This window comes from Silurus meridionalis, chromosome 6 (genome assembly GCF_014805685.1).
Source record: "Silurus meridionalis isolate SWU-2019-XX chromosome 6, ASM1480568v1, whole genome shotgun sequence".
Taxonomy (NCBI): domain Eukaryota; kingdom Metazoa; phylum Chordata; class Actinopteri; order Siluriformes; family Siluridae; genus Silurus; species Silurus meridionalis.
In genome coordinates this window covers 16,991,243-17,008,630 of record NC_060889.1, presented here as the reverse complement: position 1 = coordinate 17,008,630, position 17,388 = coordinate 16,991,243, and the positions used below count along the sequence as shown (strand labels likewise).

The 17,388-nt window shown below is 37.3% G+C and overlaps 1 protein-coding gene across 1 annotated transcript in view; it reads right to left on the bottom strand.

The window, feature by feature from the left end:
* Positions 1–1,945: 1,945 nt before the first annotated feature.
* The window catches only part of stim2b (stromal interaction molecule 2b), a 51,248-nt gene continuing 35,805 nt past the window's right edge, over positions 1,946–17,388 (bottom strand). The window contains exons 3-12 of the mRNA XM_046851645.1: positions 15,132–15,243; positions 13,562–13,673; positions 12,374–12,489; positions 12,036–12,213; positions 11,200–11,377; positions 10,627–10,788; positions 9,695–9,795; positions 7,996–8,234; positions 7,692–7,875; positions 1,946–7,457 (exon numbers count right to left, since the gene is read on the bottom strand). Of these exons, the coding sequence (XP_046707601.1) occupies positions 6,929–7,457; positions 7,692–7,875; positions 7,996–8,234; positions 9,695–9,795; positions 10,627–10,788; positions 11,200–11,377; positions 12,036–12,213; positions 12,374–12,489; positions 13,562–13,673; positions 15,132–15,243 (1,911 nt within the window). The 3' untranslated portion in view covers positions 1,946–6,928. The remainder of the gene's footprint in view (positions 7,458–7,691; positions 7,876–7,995; positions 8,235–9,694; positions 9,796–10,626; positions 10,789–11,199; positions 11,378–12,035; positions 12,214–12,373; positions 12,490–13,561; positions 13,674–15,131; positions 15,244–17,388) is intronic.

Here is a 17,388-nt window from a genome sequence, read left to right as displayed (position 1 = left end):
CTTATTTCTTTTGCATGTTTGTCACACTTTAATGTTTTAGATTATCAAACTCATTCAAATATTAGTAAAAGATAACACAAGTGAACACAACATTTTTATTTTTTCTAAACCTAATAACTGTTTGGGCCACCCTTAGCAGCAACAACTGCAATCAAGCATTTGCGTTAACTTGCAATAAGTCTGTTAAAGCACTGTGGAGGAATTTTGGACCACCCATCTATGCAGAATTGTTGTAATTCAGCTACATTGGAGGGTTTTCGAGCATGAACCGCCTTTTTAAGGTCATGCCACAGCATCTCAATAGGATTCAGGTCAGGACTTGACTAGGCCACTCCAAAGTCTTCATTTTGTTTTCCCTCAATAATAAAAACCTTTAAAAACTGCATGTTGTGTTCACTTGTGTTATCTTTTATTAATATTTGAATTAGTTTGATGATCTGAAACATTAAAGTCTGACAAACATGCAAAAAAAATAAGATATCAGGACTTATTCAATCAACACTTCAACACTTTTTCACACCACTGTAACTTTTCTTGTCTGACAGAAGTGGAACCAGAGGTATTCCGTTGTTGTAGTTCTTTAACCAGTCTGGTCATTCTCCATTTCAATTAACAATATAAGAGAATATAACAGAAATCTGCCTCTACAAAGAGAAACTAAAGTTACAAATCATAATTTGGTTCTGGACTCTGCATATTAATAATTTTGGCAAAACTGCATTCTGTCATCAGTGAAATATGGCATGGATGAGACCCTATTTTCAGTTACAAGATGCAAGGAAATGGATTCATGCATTAGTTTTCTCTCTTGACTACTCTAATGCATTGCTAATAAGCCTACAACAAACACACTGCTGCCTGTTTCCTTTTAAATTGACTGTAAAATCTTATAGCCAAATCAAACCATGCCTTAAGATCATTTAGTATTAGTTCTCTCTATATTCCATGTTAGAAGCCGCCTTTTTGTTTCCAATGCACCAAAAAACTAGACCACATTACCACTAAATATTCTCGGGCATTTTTAATGCATGTGTTCGTTCAGTGCTCACTCTCAAATCCTGAGCCACTGGAAAGAAAGTTAAAGCCGTGCGACACTAAGAAAATAGGAACATTCACTCTCTATCCTCTCACCTTTTCTGCTTCTGAAGGCTCATTTAAAGGGTTCGTGCAGAAGCTGAGCTTCAGCCTGCATCTTCCTACGAGTGTATCAAAATGTGTGCGTATGAAATGTGGAGGTAAGAAGGAAAAATGCTCTCATTATTCTCGTCAGCTGTGCAGCCTGTCAGAAGCTAGTCACCAGCTATTAACCTTAGTGCATGTCAGTACAAGCTCACTCTTTCCTCCTGTTTCTATTTTCTACATTTGCCACTCAATTTTTTCTCCTCTTTGCAATACTGTGTGCTGATCATCAGGCTACACAGTTCACTCCTGTTAAACCAGTGTATTTACAACACTCCTGATTCATCTAATAGTATATAATAGTAGATTTGGCCAATCTCACTTGAGCTGAAGCAGTTACTGATTTCATTTCATTAATGAGTCATCTAAAAGACCTGGTTATAAGAAATCAATTGAAACTGAAATCAGTATTGCAAACTTTACATTTAATTACATGCAAAGTGTTCTGTTTGGGTTGAGTCCACACTTCAGCAGATCATCACTGCCATCTACTGCTGAAGATGGCACAACTTTTTTTAAATTTCCATATTAAACCCATACATCTGTTACTTAAGCATCTGCCTTTCATAAAGAATCATGTGTGCATTGTTACTATGAAGCTTGTGACGTTTTAGCACCAAAGCTTGTGTACATTTCCTAATTACTAGTGATTATGTTATCGGACATTTAACGAATGTCTACCTACTTCCTGTTTACTTCTTTTTCACTCAAAACAAGAGAACTGAGTTCCTACAAAAAACAAACAGAAAGCATTCATAGCAAAAAATTCATAGCTTAGCTCTTTATTGATGAGAGTTTAACCAAATATTTTGTACATTATACAAATATCCACACAGCAAACTCTATTGGTCAGGGGGTGAGGTGACATATCATTAACCCATATATGTGACACTGAAATTAAGTGTTCAATCTTCTATAAGTCAACAAAAAAAAAGAAAAATGTATATATTGGAATTCCCATTCATATTTAAATTCTCCACCCTACTGTATAATGCTGAGCTACAAACCTATAATTTTGTATAAAATATTAATTTCAGATTTCATATAAATAACAATTAGGTCTTGTGTAAACATCATTTTATTATTTAATTTTGGTAATATTTAAGCTCTTTGTGAAGGAGGAAAAGGAAAGTCCATTACTTGTTCTGTTTATTTCGCTAAAAAGCCATTATCCAATTAGTGTAAAGACTGCCACGGGGTGCGCACCATTTCCAGCACCATTTCCACGTATCTTCAGTCCTGTGCTCAAACCCAAATAAGGAACCGATAGAAGTAAATGCTTACAGTATGAAATAAGGGAGTCGTGTGTGCTGCTGTATAGGAGCAGGGAGTCTGTGTGTATGGGAAGTAATATAGGATAATATATATGTAATATCTTCTCCGCAGTATGAATAAGACTGTGATAAATGGCAGTAGTATGTGTCCTAATTGCTGAAATCCTGCCAAAGCCCTAGTTACGGTCTGTGTATTGGCTTCCACAGATCTAAAAACACCACGCTACATTTTACCACTAATGGCAGTGCACTGTTTTGACACGACATACGTTTTGACACAGGTTAGTATGAAAGACATTATTTTTTAACAGATCAAAAATGCCTTCATTGGATTTGAGTTCATTTTATTATGACCGAGTTTGACATTCATGTGTTTACAATGAAAAGCTGATCAATACAGTGTGAAGCTGCATTGCACGCTGTGTATATTTCATCTAAACACCAATGTTGATTGTGTTACAACCGGCAGGTCAGTTGTGTCCTGTCTTGTGGGATGCATTTGGGACACATTTGGACACACAGCTGCACATATCAGATGTTCTTGGGTATTATAATAAATATGTGCGATAAGAAATGCAAGTCTTTAACACTATTCAGAAGACGCAGAAGAATCAGCGGTGGCTGAACTGATGCAATATCAACAATCCTCATTTGAATCTTTAGTTCCAGCCTTAATATGACAAACCTGATTGAACTACCCAGTGTTTCAGAAGGCGACTCTGCAGGAATATCTCTATAGGGCTGCTGCTGTAATGGTGATGCAACGAAGCACCAATCTCGGCCCTCAAGTATCTCTGCACTGCACAATTTTGTTTTCCCTGCTCTCAACGCACATGATTCATCTTATGAACTTAAATATATGAGCCCTATAAAAGCACTCTTGAAGTCTAAATGGGTGCATTAGAGCTCAGAAAAAATGTAAATGTGAAGTGGAACAAGATGGGGATACACTGCTCCAAAGCTTTGACCTAACAGAGAAATGGAGTATACTTAAATATGCTTTCTTGTGTATATGTGTAGTTTTAGCTTTTTAGATGTAGGTTTAGCAGTGTTGCCATGTATGTGTGTGAGGGGTTGCAAAATAAGGCAATAGCTGCTGAATGAACATATTCTCATTCACAATTTATAGAAACGGTGTGGATGATTCCCTGTGAGGATTCTGTTAGATTCCACACAAATGTAAAAATAAGCTCACACCACAAATCCTGTCCTATAATCTAAACTTAAATATTCATAGCTTGTCATACAAAGTGGCTTATACAAATTTTTTTTATTTGTCAGAAATCATGAGAAATATTTCACTATGACGATACCTACTTAGCCCTGGTAATCCTCTTACATGTAAAACAGCTGTAACTAATGTAAGGGCATCAACAAACATACATTTCCCATTTTGATGCACTTTTTATGTTCAACAGGTGAATAGGTTCACACACATGTAACATGTTTTTAGTTGTGGGGTTTTTTTTTTTTTTTTCTCAACAGGATTGTACAAAGGCCTTCCTTACAGTGACAGCTTCAGGATGACTCCAATTTTTGTACATGAGACACTTGATAAATAACTGCAAAAAAAAAAAAAAAGCCTGTGAAAATGTTTGCCAAAATATTATCGACTTAGTGCCAGGCTAAATGTTACAGTGCGTGAGGATGAGGATTGTGATCACAGTGATGGTTAGGCCCTTGAAACAGAGCATTCAGTCCAAGGAATAGGCATTATTGATGGGTTGTCTTTAAATTTGCATATGCATATATAAAATACAGAGTATTCCGCACATTACAAATGCATGTTAGACAATTAAAAAAAAAGATTTATCTGAACATCATTGTCATGGGGGGAAAAAAGAATGCACTGAAAAATAAATAAGCTAAGAAGCGTGCTAAAAATGCATCAAATCATTTTGGCTCCATCGATTTACGTTATTACATTTTTTCTTAGCGCGTCTCTTCTATGTAACTAAACTTACTGTTACTCTGCGAAAAAGCAGCTCTTTCCGAACTGGGAAAGCAGTAGTGCAACAACCTTTAGCAGGATTTTTGGTAGCACTTTATCTGCAGCAGTCATTATGCCTCAATAACACAGTCAGGTTTATAACGTATGTATTGTGCCATACGAGCTATAAGATTTGGTGTAAAATCCCTTAATTAAATATTCATTATAAATAGCCTCAATTCATCATGCTAATGACTGTATTATTCAGGCATTATTACTGTCTGTCTGCTCGACTCTAAGTGCTACCTCTGTCTTACCTTTTTTTTTTTTTTTTTAATTTTACCTTGCAGGTAATAGGTCAAGTACAGGGGCTCTGAGGCATCAGTAAACAGGAAATGATATAGAGCTGAAAGCCCACGTTCAGCCCTAAATCTTCACAATTATGGGCTCTTTTTGGTTTCACCTCCAGAACACTAGAGCTAAACTGATCAAAAACAAACAAACAAAAAAAAAATCTGTATCAATCATGTTTCTCATTATTAATCCACCAACTAACAAAACAGTTGACGTTTTTTTGAGGTGGATTGGCAAAAGGCACCAGGATTTATGACATTGGCACATACATAAGTAAGACTTGCGTAAGTATTCGCCCTCCTGAACTTCATTAGGATTATACATTATGTCATGAATCTACACAGAGTAGCCCACGTATAATAGTAGAACTTCACAGTCTTCGAAATAAGCGAAAGTTTAGAAACTAAAAAAAACAAAGTATTAGCCCTGTTGCTGTGAAAAGAGAAACCAGTTACCTTTAGAAGTCGCAAAATTAGTTTTAATGGCGTTCAGCTGTATGCAATTAACATATTATCATATGCTATCAGTTTAAATACACCTGTTGCTGGAGGGCTCCAGAATCATTAGAGAATGTACATAAACAAACAGCATCATAAACCCATGGAGCTCTCGACACAAACATTCAGAAAAAATAGTTTAAAAATGAGCTAAAATTTGATCATCCCACAAAGTAGTCATTATTTACAAAAATCGCTAGAATAGGGCACTGTTGCAACTGTGTCTAAAGAAGCTCCACCAAATTTCAGCAACCCGTTAAGGACAGAATTAATCAAGTAAAATGCCAAAGGTAACTATGAAAAGGTTGAAAAGAGCAACAGTTCAGATAGAGAACAGTTCAGATAGAGTAACTATCACAAAAAAAGGGATGTGAGCCAATTGAAATGCAATTAACATTTATTTGTATGGTGCTTTTACCAATGGGCTTTGTCTCAAAGCAGATTTACAGAATTAAATAAATATACAAAATGCATTTAATATTAAAATATAAAGTTTGCAGTAGTAAAAATTAGTAAAAGTTTATCTGGGGTCATGAGACAAAAATAGAAGTGATCGTTTTTCCAGACTTGCTACAAAAAGCTATTTTTAGTGGAAAGCGAACAAAAGAAAACCATCCAAAAAGAGAAGCAAAAGGGTGGTAGTATCATGTTGAGAGTTCGGCTGCTTCTCCGCCTAATGCCCTGCTTAACCCGGCCACTGTCTAATGGATGGCCTCCTTTAGGCAGGTGTGTCATATCCTTCCATATTATAAATAACACTAACCCTAACCACAACCCATAATGATGCTGTTTGGAATGTTTATTATTGATGACCTTTTTTGAGCCAAATGCCAATGAATACAGTTCCTCACTCTCTGGGGTCTTTCGAGAACGGGTGTATTTATATTGAGATTACAGAATGCGTTATTTGCACACAGTTAATTATGTAACTTCTGAAAACAACCGGCTGCACCACAACTTACCGGTTTCACGACAACAGTGGAAAATGCTTGTGCCATCGCAGCTTTAACATTTTAAATAAGTTCGCAAACTATGTAGACATCAATAATATGGGCTTTTCTGTGTAGCTTCATGACCTATAATCCTAATTGCGTCCATGTCAGTTCCAACACTACAAAACAAGGAGGAATTCATGCAATGCCCTGTATATTATATACAGCATCATTAGCATTTTGAGATGTGACTGAATTTGTCAAATTTCTGTAGGTTTTATTGGTTTATTACTTACATTATACACCATAAAAGTGGACAACTTGTGTAAGTTACGGTAATGACATATTTCGATAAAGTATGTTATTCTTTGAATAAAATTTTTATTACATCGCATGTTCGTCTCATTTTTGTTTGGTGCTTTATGATGATCCAACTCTCACAGTCAACCCTAAAACCACAACATAGAAAGAAGTACATAATTCTTCTTTACTCGGTTGAAATTGATTAAAATCGCTCTCGATTTTTTTTGACTGTTTGTGATGTTTGAATGACAACATGCCAGTCTGAGTGGACTAATAAAGGCTTCCAACCCAGGATAGCACCTAGACGGAGCTACATTCTGTTTTAATAAAAATAAAATATAAAAAAAACGAAAGAAAAATAGAACTAAACATTTTGGCATCTGGTTGACAGTCCATTACATTTTTTTTTAATTTAAGGCTTTTTTTTCATGTCTTCATCTAATTTTTCTCTCCTTTCCTTCATTGCTTTTTGCTCTTCTTGAATAAGCTCTTGATTTTTGAGCGCTTTTTCTCAGGGTTGTCGCAGGAGTCTGGAGGACTGGCGGAAGACAGGGGCTGTTTAGCCTCTTTGCTCGCCTTTCCATCCATGTCCAGAGCACTTAGAGAAGTGTAACGTCCCTCTGGGGGCGTCCCGCCAGCAGGCAACTGACCCAAGCTGAATGACTTCTCCAGCATGCCGTTATATGCTGCCACCTTCGTGACAGGGTGAAAGGTCAAACTCTGAGATTCTGGGATAGTCGAAGAACGGGTAAGGTCAGGAGAGCCCTTGCGGATTGAGGTGGGGTCAATGGAAGATGGAGCTGGAGGTTGTGATGAAATGGCAGCTTCCAAGACAGTGGCTTGTGCTTCCTGAGCCAACAAGAGAAGCTCATCGCGGGAGATCTTCCGCTGCGGAGTATCTGCTCCTTGAGTGCAGGAGCTGGACATCTGCTTCCTTCCCAAGGAGGAACTGATAGAGTCTGAATCTGAACATGTGTCCTGAGAGTCTCTGTAAGTCAGACAGAATAAACCATAGCCAGGTTTCAAGTCAGTACATTTTACACGTGGTTCCCTCGTCTGTTCCTTGTGCTCTCTCTGTGTGTGTGTGTGTGTGTGTGTGTGTGTGTGTGTGTGTGTGTGTGTGTGTGAGAGAGTGTGTATGTTGTTATAATTCAAATTTCCGATCACATTTGTAAGTATAAAAAATTGAAAGACTGATGGATTTTATGTGACAAAGCTATACCTTTTTGTATCAATGGTGAAAAAAATGTGTTCATCATCTGGCTCTGGTCTGTAGACACCTGGTGCTGAGGCCATCGACAGCAGGTCAGGATCAGCTGAGACAAGAGAAGCTTGATGGGAAAGAAGACTTCGCCGAGAGCGGCACAAACTGCTGTTACGAAGCAGAGGAGGACGAGCCAACGGAGCTACAGAAGAGGTAGACACATAGAGGACCAATAAATGAATTAACCTATAGATATATTATTATTATTATTATTATTATTATTATTATTATTATTATATATGAATATAATATAAGCTCTCACAGTTATACTGTGTGATGATTGGGGGCGTGTCCTCATCCACATCATCCACCCCCCCTGCAATGGGGTACGGGGGTAAAGAGACGCGTGGCATCACCACCCAGCTGTGCTCAGAGTACAGTGATGCACTCAAGCTTGGCAGACCTGAATTCTGCACCACAGGGAACCCACACAGTCTTTCAATCTGCTGCCAGCGATGAAGACGCTCACGCAGACATGCTGTCACCTCAGACAGGGATTTCCTGTACCACACACACCCAAACACAATAAAAACAGATCAGAGACCCACACCCAAACAAAATACAGCAAGATCACACACACACACACACACACACGCTCACATCCAAACGCAATACAGAGAGATCACACACATGCATGCACACACACACAATACAGAAAGATCACACACATACACACATCCAAACACAATACAGAGAGCACACATGCATGTACACACACACACACAATACAGAGAAATCAGACACACACACATCCAAACGCAATACAGAGAGATCACACACGCATGCACACACATGCACGCACACACACACAATAAAGGAAGTAGTGTAAAGATCAGACACACACACATTCAAACACAACACAGAGATCACACATGCATGCACACACCTAATACAGAGAGATCTCTCTCTCTCTCTCTCTCTCTCTCTCTCACACACACACACACACACACACACACACACACACACACACACACACACACAATACAGAGATCAGACACACATCCAAACACAACACAGAGATCACACACTTAAACACAATACAGACAGAACAAACACACACACACAAACACATACATACACAATACAGAAAGATCTCTCTCACACACACACACACACACACACACACACACACACACACACAAACACATACATACACAATACAGATAGATGAGATGCACAGCCAAACACAATACAGAGATCTCACACACACACACACACACACACACACACACACACCCAAACACAGAGAAATCAGATGCACATCCAAACACAATACAGAGAAATCAGACGACACATCCAAACACAATACAGAGAAATCAGACGCACACATCCAAACACAATACAGAGAAATCAGACGACACACTCAAAGACAATACAGAGAAAAATACATGCACACACCCAAACACAATACAGAGAAATCAGATGCACACACACTAAAAATACAGAGAAATCAGACACACACACACACCTAACACAATACAAAAAACAAGACGCACACAGCCTAACAATACAGAGAAATCAGACACATCCAAACACAATACAGAGAAATCAGACGACACATCCAAACACAATACAGAGAAATCAGACGACACATCCAAACACAATACAGAGAAATCAGACGCACACATCCAAACACAATACAGAGAAATCAGACGACACACTCAAAGACAATACAGAGAAAAATACACGCACACACCCAAACACAATACAGAGAAATCAGATGCACACACACTAAAAAAATACAGAGAAATCAGACACACACACACCCTAACACAATACAAAAAAAACAAGACGCACACACAGCCTAACAATACAGAGAAATCCGACGCACACACAAAAATAATACAGAGAAATCAGACGCACACACCCAAACACAGAGAAATCAGACGCACACAGAGCGGAACATAAAACAGATACAGACAGAGGCACAGTGTGAGTTCATTGTGTGCATGTACTCTTACTTGGCTTCAAGTATTTTGTGATCAACCTCATCCAGTGATGAGCTGTGAGCCACGTGGAGAGTACCAAACACAGAACCTCTCTTCTTTTTGATCTTCTCTGCCTGAAATAAATAAATAGACATACTCTTGACTTTTGTCAGCATGAAACTGTCCAATTATATCAAACTCTAATTTCATCCACTATACGAACATTATAAATCAGGTGTAATAAAAGTGCATTATTATTAATTATAATGTGTAAAAAACATACTAATATGTATGGAAAACAGACAATAATGGACAACCAAAAAAGGGAAATTTTTTTATTACCGAAATTGCTAAAGTATTAATTTTTGTGGAGTGTGAGGCTCACAGCAGTGTGTGCTAATTGCTTTGTCTAATTGCTTAGTGACTCATTCCAAATGTAAATGACAAAAGGCAAAAACAAACTATCTAATTAAAAAGTAATTTACTCACATCATTAAATAGCCAAATTAGTGTGTGGAAAAAAAATTGGCTTCATTTGGTTGGTTTTTGCATTTATTAGATCTATATAATTCTAGATAAATAATGAAACAGGCTGAAATCAGGGGGGAAAAAGTGTTCATTGCTTTAATTAACAATGTGATTGGGTTTGACCTGGGTTAGATACCTGTGAGAGCTCTCTATGAATGTTAGTAATATTTTCCTAGTGCTATTAGAAAGAATACATTCATTACATAAAAATAATTATAGTGCATATTTGTGTTTGACTTGTTGGATTTTTTTGTTGTTTATTTATTTATTTTTGTAATAAAATGTTTGCAAAAAAAAGCCAGAAGCTAAACAGTCTTATTCTACACAATGTTCATATTACACTATTGTAATGCACTTTATATTATTTAAATAAAGAGATTTTTCTGCAGTACTATCATGTGTTACCCATCATATCCGACACATGCAAACACACTCACCTCTTCCTTGGCAACAGTGAGCTGTAGCTCAGCACTCTGCTTTTTGATGTTGTAGTACTGGACCTCCACCTCATGTGTGAGCTGCAGCCACATCTGTAAGGCTTCAGGAACTGATCGCTCTGACTGCAACTCTTTCTCCGCTCGCTTCAAAGCTACACGCACCTACACACATGCGAGCGCCCACACACAAACACAGACACACACACAAATAGAATTACAGCCTCATATGCAAGCATGTCAGTGAAGCTGATATTTAACAAACACTCAATAATAAACTGCAGGATTTCATCTTTCAATCTGGCTAAAGGTTTAAAGCTCATATGAAACATAACCTATACAATGCACACTTAGTTGACTGAAAAACATGCACTTAATGCTACTGAAGTCTCTGTGAGGCTAGCTCTTGTATTATTATGTCATCCTCAATATTGCAGAAGACAATAACTTTATTACCAGGTGAAGCAGTAGTTGGCGTATTGAGGGGGTTAAATGTTAGAAGAGTACATTTGAAATGATGGACAGATGTGACTGTTGAAAGGCTTTAGTATGCAAGTCCTCAGCTCTTGCTCCTACCTGCACCAGTTCCTCCTCAGCGTATTTGAGTCGGCTGAGTTCGCACTCGGCTCCCTCGCGGAGCTCTCGCAGTCTGTGAGCTTCCCTCTTTGCACCGTGGATCTCATCTCGCATCTTCTGCTCCAGGTTCTGCTTCTCTACTGCCACCGTGCGATTCTCCTCTTGTGCCTTCTCCAGTCTACAACAGCCACACACACACACACACACACACACACACACACACACACACACACAGACTAGAGATAAAAGCAACTATATAACATAAAATAATATACCATAACATAATATAATTAATATAATATAATATAATATAATATAATATAATATAATATAATATAAAATAATATTATTGTATACCATTCACACCACCTCCTTTTTACATTATTCAAAATCACTGCAAATCTCTAGTTAAAGTTCAGTCCAGAGGTTGAAGCCTTTCATAAGGCAGGAAAAACTAGTCTAATGTATGTGATTTTAATTAAAAAGAAAAAGAAAAAAGTTATGTATTACTTATGTTTCTTTTTTGTGTCAGATAAATGATAGATCTTTCTTATTCACAATATCATATATTGTACAAGTTTCTGAGAAAAAAATTTAAAAATTGAATTAAAAAAAAAAATTATAAAAAAAAATAAAAAATAACAGCAAGCGTTGGGAACATTTAATTAACTTTTAGTTTCTTCTGATAAAAATTTACTTAATATATAAAATTAGATTAGAATTTTCAGATTTTGATCATAGTTTATTAGCAAAACCCCACAGCAAAACAGAATACACTGAAACATTTCTGGAATTATGAAGTCCTCAGCCAGGTCTAATAGGATTTTTCTGTATACCTGCTCTGCAGCTCCATCAGGCTCTGTTCAGCGCTCTGCAGGCTCTCCAGGTCCTTCATCATGCGGGAGATGTGGATTCTGGACGACTTGTTCTGCACATAGGCAAACCAGCAGCCTCCTACCCCGATGATGATGGACACCATGAGGACAAAGTCTTTCAACCAATTATGCTGTGGCCCTGTACAACAGATGAGCGCAAACATAGAGCATTTATGTAGCTTGCTATGGCTTAACTAAACATATATAACTGTATTAAACATAAGGCATCATACTCCATGACATCGTAACAACCAGGATTAGTTAACGTGGCGCTCGCACGCTTATAACCGGGCACTTACGTAATGGTGGTCCAAACAGCACAGCATCCAGTGCCTTTAAATTTAATTTCTGTTTATGTCGTTGATCCAATATCTTTAGGTGCAATGACATGAACGACGGTTCATTCGCCGCTATTCTGCAAATAATAGGGAGAGATACCAAGAGATAGAGAGAGAAAAAGTGTAATTATGAACAACCTAAACACTTTTGCCAAATGGAATTCTTTCTCAAACATTAAATCCTTAGTCTTTGCTAATATACATAAAAGGCTTCTGATTCATTAGTTACTTATGATACAGTATTGCACACAGAACAGAATCCATACAAGAGACATCGGTTAGCGTGTTAAGTGAAAACGTGTCACCGGAACAAAATACCAAGTCATTCAGGCTGTTTCTGGTAATGGAGTCAGCACTCTGAAGCAAGTATGACAGTTTCAAATAAAATCACAGTCAGGAACATATGAGTAAGAGAGGTATCTAGGTATCTAGGTTCCTATTTAAATAGAAAGAACAAAATGGCTGAAAGGCCATATGTGCAGAGCCTACAGCAAAGCAGAGAGATGGGGGAGTGTGGATCTGGCGTTGTGACATCATATCATGAGTCAGCAAGTGTTGCTAGAGGGATGAAACCCAATCTTTAAATGCTGCTTCATCTCCTATCCTCAATCTCCCTCTCCTTGCACCCGCACAAAGCTACCAGAAGAGGGCAGTACCGCACTAATATTTTCTCTTGTATCACTGTATCAGTTGGTGGTGACTTCAGTTGGTGGTGACTTTTATTGGAAAAGAAATTATGACAGATGCTTAAAATATATTTTCCCTAGTTCATTTGCTGGCTATGTTCAACAGACATGTGACCGTGTGTGTGTGTTTGTGTGTGTGTGTGTGTGTGTGTGTGTGTGTGTGTGTGTGTGTGTGTGTTAGGGCTGCAACAACTAATCGATAAAATCGATAATAATCAATAATTAAATTTGTTGTCAGCGAATAGTGTTATCGTTTAGTTGGGCTGCTCTGTTATGCGTGACGGCAAGATTACAAAGCCTCTTGCAAAATGGCGGAGTGTACAGGGTTCTATATAGTTCTAATAAGCAAAACAGCTTTTTTTCCTTTTTTTTTAAATCAGATTAATCTGAAAAATAATTCATTGATTATTAAAATAATTGTTGGATGCGGACTTTGTGTGTGTGTGTGTGTGTGTGTGTTTACCGAGGTAGCGTATTGCCATCAACTTTGAACTCTCTGAAGTTTGTTTCGTACTGTGGAAGCTCTACCGATTCTTTCAGCCACTGGACCGCATCGTCCATCGTCCAGTTGTGAACTAAGTGTAACAGAGACAGTGTTAGTGTGAAACATTCAGATAGTGTCACTTTTTTCTTTTTTTAGGCATTCCAATTATTACTAGATTTTCCAATAAACTTTCTTTCGGCTTCTCCCATTAGGGGTCGCCACAGCGGATCATCCGCATGTTTGATCTGGCACGTTTTACGCTGGATGCCCTTCCTAACACAACCCTCCCCATTTATCCGGGCTTGGGACCGGCACTGAGAGTGGCTGGGGTTGGTTCCCTGACCAGGGATCGAACCCGGGCCACAGCGGTGAGAGCGCTGCATCCTAACCACTAGACCACTTTCTAATAATTGTTTATATTAATATATTTTCATACAGCAGAAACCTCACTCATGTATGTGGATCTAACTGCTAAAAGTCTATGATTAAAGTAATGATAAAAATGTTGTATATGCAATATGTATAAAGTATTTGTTTGGACTGCAATATGCCAAATTCAAAGTTTAAATTAATCATATATTTTAATTTCCTACACACATATAAAAAATTTCAAAAAAGATATAACCTATAATAAACAACAATAAAATTATTATTATTTTTTACATATTGAAACTGCAACATCATTTTTTGAAACAATTTATTAGGATGGCCAACTTTAAATGTGAACTTAAATCTAGATTAGGTCTAAATACAAAAATGATCATGTCCCTTTTTATTTATAGAATATAAATTCTTCCTTAGTCATATTACATTATATATATATACACAGTCAGTACAGTATCAGGGTTTTCTGATTGGAAATGTGATCATAAAAAAAAGTCGGACTCTACAGTGACTGGTAGGAGCCACAGATAATCAGCAGAAAAAGAGAATGAGAAAGAGAAAATGAAAAAAAAAAAAAAAGAAAATGACAAATGGTCAGCTCTGAGAACTCTGGGGACTAAAAGGAGGTGTTGGTGATTTGGTGAGAAGTTTCTATTTCCATCTTAGTTCTATTGGGTGAGTAATACGATGTGTGCAATGAAGATAATCTAATACTAGTGGTATAGCTAATTCTTTATCACTGACTTGGGGCCATCCTACCATTATATCATCCACACACACACACACACACACACACACACACACACACACACACACACACACACACACACAATTTCTTGTTTCTCCTCTTACTCACACACAGTGGGATGACCCAGGATCTGTCAGGTTGCATAACACAACGCAGGCTTCAATTCAAGAAAATGTCATTTCATGTGATTCACAGTTGTGTAGGTTGCACACACTGTTTATAGTGCTTTATGACAGACCATAGCTCTGTTCAAACCATGTTAGTATATACTGTGTATGGATAAAATATCTGATGGCCAGTCACTATGGAAGTTGCAAAGGATGTTTCTTAGTTAGACACCCGCATATTCTATTGACACCTTCATCCATCTCTCCTCTCTGAACAGAAACCATGTGCTTTAAACTGTCTCTGTCTCACCTTCAGACGTCTTCCATCCTTTCCACAGCTCCTCTACAGTAATGTGCTGGTCCTCTCTGTGCAGGTTGCTGTGCTTGTTCGTTTGCTGCTGCTTCATGTCCTCTATGATGAACTGCAAGAAACATAAATGCACTTTGATCACACAAACGTTCACATGATTACTGAGAATATGTAAAGTCTACACAGAAAAAATGTAACCCTTAGAAAGCTCAACATGGAGTTCATAGAACAGGAGGAGGTTCAATAGAATGTGAGAGAAATGTGATTTCTAATAGCTGAATTTTAACTAAATGTGACAGCAATAATTATATAATATATGTATATATTATATATTGTTCGCTGACACTCTCTTGACATAATAAGGTGGAAAAATGACATATGAAGATACATTATATGGACAAAATAACTACATAGAATGTAATTTTATGTGGTAGGCCAAACAGGTTCCTGTTTGGATGCAGAACACTAAAACTGTTCCAACATGACAATGCTGCTTTGCACAAAGCAAGCTCCATGAAGATCTTGTTTACCTCTGGTATGAATTGGAAAGCTGACTGCACCCCAGTCTTTACTAACACCCTTGTGGACCAATGAGAAAAAATCAACACAAACACAGTCCAAAATCTAGTAGAACACCTTACAATTAAAGAGAGGAGGTTATTGTAACAGCAAATGGGGGCTGAATGTGGAATGTTCAAAAGCATATATAAATCTAATGGGTAGATGTCCACAAACTCTTGTCCGTATAGTATGTGATTTGCAGGATCAGTTTATTTTTTTCTACTTTATAATAACCCTATATATGGAATTTCACACAAAGATTAAATGCCTCCAGAAATACAACAATGTCATCTTCTTCTTCTTCTTCTTTGTCTTTCGACTGCTTCCATTAAGGGTCGCCACAGCGGATCATTTGTCTCTATACCCCCCTGTCCTCAACATCTGCCTCTTTCAAACAAACTACCTGCATGTCTTCCCTCACCACATCCATAAACCTTCTCCTTGGTCTTTTTCTTTTCCTCCTTCCTGGCGGCTCCATCCTCAGCATTCTCCTACCAATATACCCCATGTCCCTCCTCTGCACATGTCCAATCAATCTCAATCGGGCTTCTCTTACTTTGTCCCCAAAACTTAATACATGCGCTATCCCTGTTCATCCTCCTCACGCCTAACGAAAATCTCAATATCTTCAGCTCTGCTACCTCCAGCTCCACCTCCTGTCTTTTACTCAATGCCACTGTCTTTATATTGCAGAATATATTCCTTCAGCATTATTTAATTTGTTCAGGTTTTAAACAAATATTGTATGTAATATTTAGTCCTTCTTTATCCATATCATATTATATTGGATTCAGAACTCAGCACAACTTTTACTACAGCCCAAGCCCAATATAAAACCATATAACAGTTTAAACAGATAAGCAGGATAAGACAGAAGCCAGCTGTCAGAAAAGACTGACACTCAGTCCATTGTAAAGGGATGGCATCATAAACTATAGACAGAGCTTCTTATTTATCTTAAATACCATTCCTTTTGTACACAAGCTCTTAGATGTGCAAATGACCTGACTTTCCAGGGATCAATAGTGATTAGGAGTGTCACGGTTTGGTACATACCTCGGGTTTTAAGTCACGGTTCGGTACGGTTAGGGGTAAGAAATGCAAAACATACAATTGCTTGTCGTTTTTTTTTTTTTGTGATATCACGTGTGATAATCACCATTTTACATTTTTAAAACAATTATAAATAAAATGCCAGCTTGGTTAAATAATATATAAAATAAAATGTTATAATATTTAATAAAAATTAAATAGAATAAATATTTTTTAATTATATTTATTAAATTGAGTAATCAAATAAATTAGCACAAATTAAATAAAAAATGTTATAAATAGAAAATTTTAATTAAATAGTTTACATTTTTTAGACCCTATTTGTGTGTGTGTGTGTGTGTGTGTGTGTGTGTGTGTGTGTGTGTGTGTGTTTTAATATTACATTTTCTAAAGATATGATCTATTTAACTGTTCTACTTATTTCAGCACACTTTAACAAATGTCTTCATTCCTTCCATCCTTCATTTATTCACTCCATCGATTTGAGAAATTGGCAGGATTTTCTCCTTTTAAGAGAAAGTCTTGAAGCTGTACATAAAACGCTAAAGAATCAATAGTGCTATGGATTCTTTGGCGTTTTCACTCATGCGCAAATCAAATCTTATTTCCGGTACGAAGTGAGTGGCCACAATGACACTTTTTA